The 10,502-nt window shown below is 37.9% G+C and overlaps 2 protein-coding genes across 2 annotated transcripts in view; one reads left to right on the top strand and one right to left on the bottom strand.

The window, feature by feature from the left end:
- Positions 1–37: 37 nt before the first annotated feature.
- Positions 38–5,620, bottom strand: grsf1 (G-rich RNA sequence binding factor 1). The gene is made up of 10 exons (XM_060882672.1): positions 5,270–5,620; positions 3,878–4,019; positions 3,132–3,287; positions 2,907–3,035; positions 2,687–2,825; positions 2,081–2,181; positions 1,581–1,660; positions 835–970; positions 217–276; positions 38–127 (listed from the first exon to the last, which is right to left on the bottom strand). Exons 1-9 carry the CDS (start codon positions 5,486–5,488, stop codon positions 239–241), a joined length of 1,140 nt encoding a protein of 379 aa, XP_060738655.1. The 5' UTR covers positions 5,489–5,620; the 3' UTR covers positions 38–127; positions 217–238.
- Positions 5,621–6,504: 884 nt separating this feature from the next.
- The window catches only part of mob1ba (MOB kinase activator 1Ba), a 12,514-nt gene continuing 8,516 nt past the window's right edge, over positions 6,505–10,502 (top strand). Inside the window, exon 1 of the mRNA XM_060883283.1 lies at positions 6,505–6,684. Coding sequence (XP_060739266.1) covers positions 6,671–6,684 — 14 coding nt within the window. The 5' untranslated portion in view covers positions 6,505–6,670. The remainder of the gene's footprint in view (positions 6,685–10,502) is intronic.

Here is a 10,502-nt window from a genome sequence, read left to right as displayed (position 1 = left end):
ATAAGTTCTACTATAAACACACACAATACTGACATACTCCATATCCAGGCAGGTTTAATTACAGTTTTCTCCCCATATTTATTTCAAATAAATATTGCCAAAATGCTTTGTACACACAACCATTCACCTAGAGAGAAAAGAAAAAAAAAGAAAGTGTTAGTAAGCAAAGTATTGATTTAATACTGGTTGACAAAATAGCTGACTAGTTCAACAAACCTTTTCAGTCCTTTTTCTCCGATTACGAGGAATTTAGGTACAGCTCAATATATCTGTCCTCTGCATTGAAAAGAAAAACGAAATCAATTCACACTTGGAACAACTTTTTGTTTTTTACCACAACACTAGTTATCAGAAATGCCAATGCAAGATGAATTAATGATGAAATAAGATGAATTAAAGGGCCAGAAGAACCAAATGAATAACTGACTTCATCTAGGCAAGCTGTGTTGTAGGGTAATAGCTGCAATAGTCAAATATTAAAAAATATATATATTAATAAATATATATGTTACAGTTTGTGGATTGTTTATTTTTGGTATGATTTAACACCATAATTAAATAAAGTTTTATCCAAGCTTTATGTATGTTTTTGTGAAAAAAAATTACATTTAAAATAAAACGGGCATAATTTACTCATGTTTTGCACTATAGGTTTGATTTATCATATATATATATATATATATATATATATATTTTTTTTTTTATCAATGTAATTGCATCTGTCTCCGACACTAGCTGATGGAAACAGACGTGTTAATCTACTAAACTGCTTGACTTCGATAGAACCTTTGTGAGAGAAACGGCATGTCTTGAAGCATGTTTCATAAACCTTACGTATGTATTGCTTGTCTTTGGTCATTGCTTCCAGCGCATCCTGTCGCGTTGTGAAGTGAGCGGCTGCCTCGCCGCAAGGTCTCCCGTCGGGCCCGTACTCGATCAGAACCTTTGCCACCCTGATAGGGTGAAAAAACTGAAGACAAACCATAATACATTATACTCTGAGAAGTGCAGAATACAAGTACACAATGTTTACAATAACGTCTAATAATAATTACTGACGATGTCTTATCAGTCATGTCTGGACCCAGAACTGTACACGGAGTTGCCTGTTTATTACATACACACACTGGATGTGTGCAGCACTTGGACATGGATAAGTTGTGAAGGAATCCTTTACCACAATTGTTACACATTTCCCCTTCTTGTGACTTCCATTTCTACTTCACATGAAAGAATATTTGTGGAAAAACCCATGCGTTTATCCATCCATTTTCTGTAGCGCTTGTCCTACACACTGGTTACAGTCTGATAATTCAAGGCAAGGGACAAGCTAGACAGAGTGGTTTCTCATTGCAGGGCACAATCACACACTCATTCACACACTACAGAGAATTAGAGATGCCAATCATCCTACAACATGTATCTTTGGAAAACCCTGAAGTACGTGTAGAACTTTGGGCACACATGTCAGAGGCAGGAGTCAAACCCCCAACCCAGGAGATACGAGATAAACATGTTAGTGGAACTCAGAACAAAGTATCGAGATAATTAATTGTATATAGTTTTAAACAGGTTCTCACGTTTATGATGTCTTCAGCTGTGGCTTGATATGGTACACCCCTCATGTGTATGTAGTGTGTGGGAAGAGAGACATTGCCGGCTGCAAAGAAAGACTATTTATTTAAAGAAAAAAAAAAAAAAGAGTATTTATACAGTTACAGTAATCAGCCACTTTAGAAAAAACAACTGTGCATCTGCTCCTTTATGCAACTATTTAAAATAATCATCAATTCACAGATACAGATCAAGAGCTTCAGATCAGAATGGAGAAAAATATCATCTCTGTGACTTGTTTTGTGCCAGAAGTGAGACTTTGAGCACTTAAAAAAAAGATCTGAGGTGGTTCTAAGAGTAATTTGGGTCCTACCCAGTATAAAATGGCTGATGATGGTCTATGATCGCACTGTTAAATGAGCCAAGACTTGCAGTGGCATCTGTATATAATTCAATACTTACAACATAACTAAACATAATAATAACTACAATCTTAATTATGCAGCTATTATTAAAAGAAACATACTCTTCTGTGTGCGGCCTGGGTTAACTGTAGCGTCTCCTCCTCTCGCTCTGCTGTACTGTGTCTGAATCTCGCTCTTCTTGCTGGGGTACACCTCAATGTACCTGTAGGGGAAGTCGACATTGTCAAGAAGTATGTCAAACGATATGGAAGTATAATAAAGGCATTATCCTGTATGTAGGGAATTTACAGGTGTACAGATGATGTTTCATTCAATTTCGTTCTAACACACATGGTTGAGAGTTGGGGGCAGTTGTGGCCCAATGGTTAGAGACTCCTAACCCGAAGGTTGTGGGTTCGAGTCTCGGGCCGGCCACGACTGAGGTGCCCTTGGACAAGGCACCGAACCCCCCCAACTGCTCCCCGGGCGCCGCAGCATAAATGGCTGCCCACTGCTCCGGGTGTGTGTTCACGGTGTGTGTTCACTGCTGTGTGTGTGCATTTTGGATGGGTTAAATGCAGAGAATGAATTCTGAGTATGGGTCACCGTACTTAGCCGTATGTCACGTCACTTCACTTAGTTATTTTTATTTTAGCAGAGTCGCACGCCAAAGCTTCGTTTCAAGTTTGACACAATTGGCACGTTTTAGTTTAACATAATGGTCTGACCTGTTTCCAATAACGTCTCGGTCTCTCTTCAGTGCTTCATCAGCCATTTCTTGTGTAGCAAACTGCACAAACGCGTCACCTGAACTTCGACCCCAGCGGTCCATGACCAGCGTGACCCCGTCCTTCATGATGTTCAGTCCTGAAAGAGTCGATTTTAGAAAATGACTCAGCTTACAGTGAATTGGATCTGTATGACTGTTACAGTGTGTTAGGTTCACACCTGAAAAAAACTGGACAATTTCCTTCTCTGCGCAGTTAAAGGGCAGACCTCGGATGCGAACCACTCCGTCTTGGCTCTCACCTGTGCCCTTCAGTATGGCCTCGGCATCATGATTGGTCACTTCATACACTGCAATACACAATATAATTCCTCGTCATGCAATACATACAGATATATAGATTTTTATACGTTCCTTAATACATTAAAAATATTAGCTGCACATGCCTTCTACATAACGGGGCCCAAGATACTGCCTGTGCATCTCCAAGGCTTTGTTGACATCCTCCTCGTCCTCCAGCTCGATGAAGGCCTGTCCGTTGGGCTTTCCGTTCTTGTGATACATAAGATGAATCCCGTTCACACCTTTTCGAATGCGACACTCTGTATCAACAGATAAATTGTTGCAGTTATGGATCTCTTAAAAGAGAGCTTTACCATGAAGGTAAATCTTTTTCCTCAGAGGTCAAGAAGTGGAATTTCTGCCCGTTTTGTGACGTCCGTGTTCAGCACTGAATTTCTTTGTTATGACAGTCCAGAGTGGTGCTTAATGGCTCATATAAAACTAGACACTCAGGGATTTTTTTATAGTTTTTTCTGGAACTATATACATAAAAAAAAATAATAAAATAGTTTTATTTTTTTACGCAAATCCTCAAAGTCGTCATTTCTTCTCTGTGAGACTCCCCAAGTGCTTGTTCATTAGTATTTATCCTTATTTAATTAGGCATTATCTTCAACTACTGAAATTCTAAAGTTATCAACAGAGGGAAAAAATCTCATACTGAAAGCTAACAGTGTCGTGACTCATTTTATATCAGACTTCTTGTGATACAATAATACATTTGTTTATACTGACTGAAAAAGTCTAATAGGTCGACTGCACCAGTGAACTGATATAAAGGGGTAAACAACAAGCTGCTGGTCTACATGATTGTGACTTGACATTTGTTATAAACAGCAGCAGGACATACCTGAGAAGAATTTCAGCAGATCCTCAGCACTACACGTCCACGGCAGACCTTTAACCCGAACAATGAACACTTCCTTCTGCTCGCTCTCTGGAAGAGGAGAATACTCTGGAAGTGGTGGATATTCATCTTCTTTGTACGGTGTCTGAGAGGAACAACTACATGTTAGTATAAACATTTGTGCTGAGAAGATCTAGAAACTAGGAAATAAGCTGCCTGGGTAACAAAACAGGGCAACAATTCTGTATATACACTGATCAGCCATAACAATACAACCACTGACAGGTGATCAAACATTGGTAATCTTCTTGTATGGTGTCTCTCAAGGAGTGGGCATTGTTCTTCTGGGAAACCTTGGAAACATCCATGTGGATGCTATTTTGACATGTACCACCAACCTACTTGGTGCTGCAGACCAAGGACACCACTTCGGTATACAGCAGCCTTTTTCTGCAGGATAATGTGTCTTGGAAAAGGTTCAGCAATTGCTTTACGAACATGAGAAAGGTGTTGACTTGGTAACTTAAAGGATCTGTTGCTTCCGTCTTAGTGTCAGATACCACGACACACCTTCAGAAGTCTTATAGATTTTATTCCCTGACAGGTGCTGTGAGCTGTTTTGGAGGAACTACACAATATTTGGCAGATGGTTTTAATGTTCTGGCTGATCGTTTTAGAAAGCAAAAAGGTTAGGTTTATAAACAGAGTGGCAGCAAGAACTCTAGTGTCACAGTTTTTCAGTTATTCATTCATTCATCTAAACATTTTGTCCTGATCAGGGTTGGACTGGATTTGGGTTCATGAGCCCATTCCCAAGTACACAGGGCATGAGGTGGAAATACAACGTGGATGAAATTGCACTGCCTTTCTGTCTTTTGTCCTGCACTGTCTTTCTGTCCTGCACTGTCTTTCTGTCTTTTTGTCCTGCACTGTCTTTTTATCTTGTCTGTCTTTTTGTCTTGTTTGTCTTTTTGTCTTTCTGTCGTGTTGTCTTGTCCTGCACTGTTTGCACCAGGTCACACAGATGCACTTTATGTATCTAGAACTAACTAACTTAAGTCCTTAGCTCTGCCTTTGTTCTATGTAGCGCCATGATCCTGGAGAAACGTTGTCTTGTGTCACTGTGTACTGCAACAGCTATGTATGGTTGAAATGACAAATAAAAGCTTCTTGACTTTACGTTTCATATTATGACGTATGAAATAATATGCAAATCCACTGTCCGTGACGTCACATGCGACTTCAGTCCTCTGAAGAAGAAGGCAACAGTGAACTTGGAGGAAAATGATCAGTGTAAAATAACGTTAATAACATTCAATTGTAAACATCACACGTGTGCTGATAAAACAGCATGTAAACAACACTGACCCAGACCACATGCTATTTAACGCTTACTTCTGAAGAAAGAGATCTGCGTTGTGTGGCCCAGCTGAATGTAGCCTTCACAGGATGCACTGAACACACATGACTTTCTCTCCCCTGTCTGTATTTTACATTACAAACAACTCGCATGCTTTGGTTTGTATCGAGGAACTTCCTGACGCATGAAGAGCGACTTCCGCTGAAGTGGCGCACGAACGCAGAGACAAGCGCCGTCCTTCCATAAGCAGCCATTACCGTAAAATATATATGAATATATGTGTGTATGTGTATGTGTATAAAAACAAAACACACTAACACGTGCTCTAACGAATCAACCACGATGACCTGCACCGGCAGAGGACACGCTGACACATGACGTGTGAAGTTAAGCGCAGGAAAATAATAACGATGCTTTGGTGTGTTTCAAAATAAGAGCTCTAAAAAAAAATCAGCTTTCTATTTTTTTTTTTTATTATTATTATTATTTATTTCTTTTTTAAATCTGGACGAACAATTTTTGAGCTGTGAAAGACACACAGTTGAAACTTGACACTGTTACCAGTTTTTTTTTTATATCCATTTTTTTCCTTTTTTAATCTGTATATTATTGAGTCATTAATAAAGAAATAATAACATTATGGTTGTTATTGTTACTGTCTTTTATGTCACATATTAAACTACTGTCAATAAACTACTCTATTAAACACACCTTCTGACCACACAAACATATTGGAGAATTCAGCTGTAATATGGTATAATAAACTTTCTTTATATAACAACACCATTTATATATTTTAATTTCTGCTCAATTTGTTTTGAGGACACTGCACAGCTGAAGACTGGAAAAAGCCTGATATTTAAATCTGATGTAGTCTAAAAAAAAATTCTGTGAATTCTGAGATACTTTTCGACTTTTCTAATATGCTTTTTTTTTTATCAGCACATCTATTTCGCACGCCTTTGCATTTGAACTATTATTTTGAAGAAAAAAAAACGTTAACTGGACGTAATGGTTTCTTTCTTCAACTGTTGTTATTATTTTCATCCACACTTGTTAAAAGTTTCCCTGCTTCGTGTTTATTGTGTATTCGGCAGTTCGTTTAAATTCTTCGGCTTTGACATCTTTTACACGTTTTACACATCCGGTGTCTTTAAATCCGGATTTCAAATCGGCGCTGAAAACGAGTTCACGCGAGAAACCTTCTTCTCGTGTAATGTTGCTAAAAGGATGCGAGACTTTATCTCGCGAGACTTTACGATGCCGACGAGACTTTGAGTAGCGATGAGAAGTTTTGTTGCACAGAAGAGAAAACTGTCGGCCGTCTGTTCGTATTTCTCACCGTCGCTCGGAGTTTTATCACGTTATTGATCCATTTACGTTCGTCTCGACGGTTATACTAGTGATTTAATAACTGGATAACCTTGGTGATAGATATGAGCTTTCTATTGTGAGTATAAAACATTGAATTATCGGTTTATACCTGTGTTGTGATGATGGTGGTAGCTATGGAGCTAAGCTATGCTATGCTAAGCTAAAGCTAGCGACATTACTTTTAGGAAGGTTTGGATGTTTTTAACTGTTCAGCGGTTTTCTTTACTGTACTAAATAGCACAAGCACCCTGTATATGAGCACTAAAACTGTAAATTTACTGGTGACGTGAATGAAGGGGAAAAAAACAAGAACAAACAATAAACAACCCTTAGACAGTGGAGTTTGCTAAAGCTAGTCAGCTTGCTAATAGCTAGACTGGTTTTGTTGAATAGCTTCAATTTTACCTTCATGCTGAAACTGTCGTGGTGTTTTGTGAATTAACATTGTAGGACTTTTAACTGTAAACACGTGTTAATGTTAAAACTTATAGTATGGTAGTTATACACATTTATATAAACCGTGTAAGTTTTGTTCTGCTTTGAATATTTTGTAAATGAACCTGTAGGTATATATTATAATATTATTATTAATATTATTATTATTATTATGATATTTAAATATTATAGAAATAATTATAAAAGTATAAATATTTTAATATTTTATATAGTTTTTATATAGTATATACTTTTTATTTATCTGCCTCCTTTTGGTTTTGGTTTTATTTTTTATCCCTAATTGCATAAATCCTTTTATGCTTAAATACCGAACAGATGCAAAAAGCATTTCACTGCATGTCGTACCCTGTATGTGTCTGTATGTGACAAATAAGATTTGATTTGATATATTTTGGTGTAGACCCAAATCCCTGTGTACTCCATATACATAGTGACTTTCTACACCGTCCACAGTGAACTACATGTCAAAACATAAAGCTGTTGGAGATCCTTCCAGTGTTTTGAATATTCTCCTTGTTGCTTGCTGGTCTGGTGTATCTGTTATATATTATATCTGTTATCCTGAGCTTCTGTTATTCAGGAAAGATAAAAGCCAGAGTGCACTTCTGCATTAAGTAGAGCCGGGTTTCAGGGATGCGGAATTAAATCATGTGCTTGTCTAATTGAATCTGCTTGTTTGAGGACAAAACAGGGGTCACATGCTGTCTTTCAGTTTCTTTAATATAAATAAATAGGTACTATTTAAGGTAGTAATTAAAGTAAAGCATTTAAAACAAATCAGCAACTGGATTGAATATGAGTGCTGGCTGAATGTTTTTAAAAAAAAGTAATTTCAGTTGTTATATTCAGGCCGCTTTTTATTTCAACCAAAACTTGTCGTAGAAATACTTTGGTCAGTGGTCTTGGATTGCATGATGTGATGCTTACTGGCAGCTTCTTTTAGTGCCACTGTGATCAAAGATAAAGTGCTGACAAATGTTTGGTTAAAATCTCACGGTTTTATGACTTGCCATGACGTGTTACAAAGTGCTTGTATAAATGTGTTCGAATGTGCCGGCTTTGCGTTGTTCAACAGTTGACCCGGATTCATTGCTGCAGGCACAATAAGGGATAACGTAAAGGATAATCTTTGGTCATGAGGTGAGTTCGGTGGTCTTGGATTGTATATGATGTGCTCGCCATTAGCTGATTTAGTGTCACAGCTAAAGACAAAATTCTGGTAGTGTCAGAAATGTGATTAACATCGAGTCAGACAATAGGAGAAAGGTGTAGGATGACAAAACTCGTAGGAGAGTTATGAATGTTATTGATAATGGTGAAATGTATACAAACTACATGGGGTTTTAAAGAAGAGCAGCTTGTTGTGTTGTGACTGATGAAAATGTCTCTGTAGTGTCCCATCACAATCCTGTCATGACGGAACATAAAGTGAGGCAACATGGAAGTTTTATATCCGGCAGAAGGATTTTTAGTACATCAAGCTCATTTTGCAAGCTTTTCTGTTTGTGGTGTTTTGTGCACAAGCCCTGATTGATGATGTAGACAGAATGAAGTGGTTTTCTATGCGGCATGACAAGTAATAAACTTGAACAAGCTTAAAGCCGGCTTAACAGGCAGGGTGTCATGTCAGATTCAATAGCAACAAACCTGGAAACCTGTTATTTTCATTTTATTAACTCTTTAAAAGTAATGCATTTAAACACTAATGTAAAACATACCACCCACTTAGCTTTTTAGGATTAAGGACAAAATGATGCACAGTTTGGAACAAGTTGTGACCTTGAGTGTGTGTGAGAGACATTACATATATTATTGTTGTGCTAGTTTAAGGTCAGTAGTTTCCACCCGCACTCTATATTAGGCTTTTTTCCATCAGCCAGCTTTGGTTTCATGAAAGCCACAGTTCCTCAAAATGCCCTCTCTCACACTGTGCTGCAGTGTGTGTTACAACAGCTTCTTAATTTAAGAAAATGTCAGCATAAGTTTTATTATATAGGCACATGATGTATGCTCTGGCATAGAACATTTGGTTCTGCCACATAGCAGTCACTTGACCTCAGGAATTGTTGTTCGCATGAGGCTTTTACTGAAAGAACAGCAAACCACTGTTTCCTCAGATTCCAGGGAATGACCTTTGTTAAAATCTGTCTATCAACTCCATTTTTCTAACATAGAATAGTCAAAGGCTGACAGTGTGTATACATGCATTACTAAGTAGCATATAAATGTTCTTATTTGCATCGTAGGACACAACCAGTTGTCTTTAGACCACCTTAGGAGTTTTTTTTCTTTCTTAATTTTTACTGAGACGAAAATGACAATCCGACATTATGAAAGTTGTTATTATTGCTTATGAGAGTAGTCACTTATTTGGTCCGTTGAATTGATTGGGTTTCATCCAAAACTCAATCATCCAAAAGTAGTTTAGTGATATAAATAATATCAGTTTGATGTCCTGATGTGTTCAGTCAGTGGAAAGGTCAGGAATAAAATGACTCCAGTAAGTAGACTTGTTAATCACAGCTGTTTACATTTCATCTCTGTTTTAACACGTCCCCACTGACTTTACCTCCCCACTCAGGGGAATTCCTCTCACAGTTTTAACGACTTTTCCAAAGCTTGATTAGGTCCAGTGACGCTTATTAGATGACCCCACAGAGTGCTCAAACGCAGATAAAAAAAAAAACCTCTCCATTTTGTTTCTCATCATCTCCCACCTTTTTAGCATTTGATTTAGCTTGCTATTTCTTGATATTAAGTAACGAATTAACATGTTCCTACTTAGGCTTGGAACAGCTACTTAAAAACACTCATGGCTTGACAGTCGTGGTATTTTAATACGTCCCACTGTTGAGTTTAGGTAGTTTGAATAAGTAGGTTGAGAATTGCACAATTTCCTCCTGAGTTTTTTGGTATTCAGGTCTGCTGTAGACCGAACAGTATACAAGTCAACAACAGAGGTTTGTAGTGTAAGACAATATGAATATTAAGTAATATTGGGCAGCCTCAGAATGTGCATTATATAGGTCAGGAGTTAGACACAGGATTATAGTCACATTAAAACAATACACAGATGTTGAGGACACTCTGTGCTAGAAAAGTGTTCAAAGATGAGAAAACAGCCTACAGCAAATTACGTGCACTTTTTTGGTGCTGTGCGTAAGCGAGGCTTCATGTTAATGCTGATTGGTTGAGACTGGGAGACGTATCCGGTTACAAACTAGAAAACGTTGTGACCCTCATTCTGCATGTTTTATCCGCATAGGCTATACTCATCTGGGCAAATCTCAAGTTTAAACAACATTTTCCTACATCACACGCAGCACGTTACTACTTAACATTTTCCGTTCTGCGATGAAATACAAGACTTCCATTAGCATTTCTGTTTTCTTTTCTCTGTATATTCCTGTTTGTTACCTGTAACCCTTCCCCTTAGCG

The sequence above is a fragment of the Tachysurus vachellii genome, chromosome 12 (genome assembly GCF_030014155.1).
Source record: "Tachysurus vachellii isolate PV-2020 chromosome 12, HZAU_Pvac_v1, whole genome shotgun sequence".
Lineage (NCBI taxonomy): Eukaryota > Metazoa > Chordata > Actinopteri > Siluriformes > Bagridae > Tachysurus > Tachysurus vachellii.
This window is presented reverse-complemented; position numbering and strand designations above follow the sequence as displayed.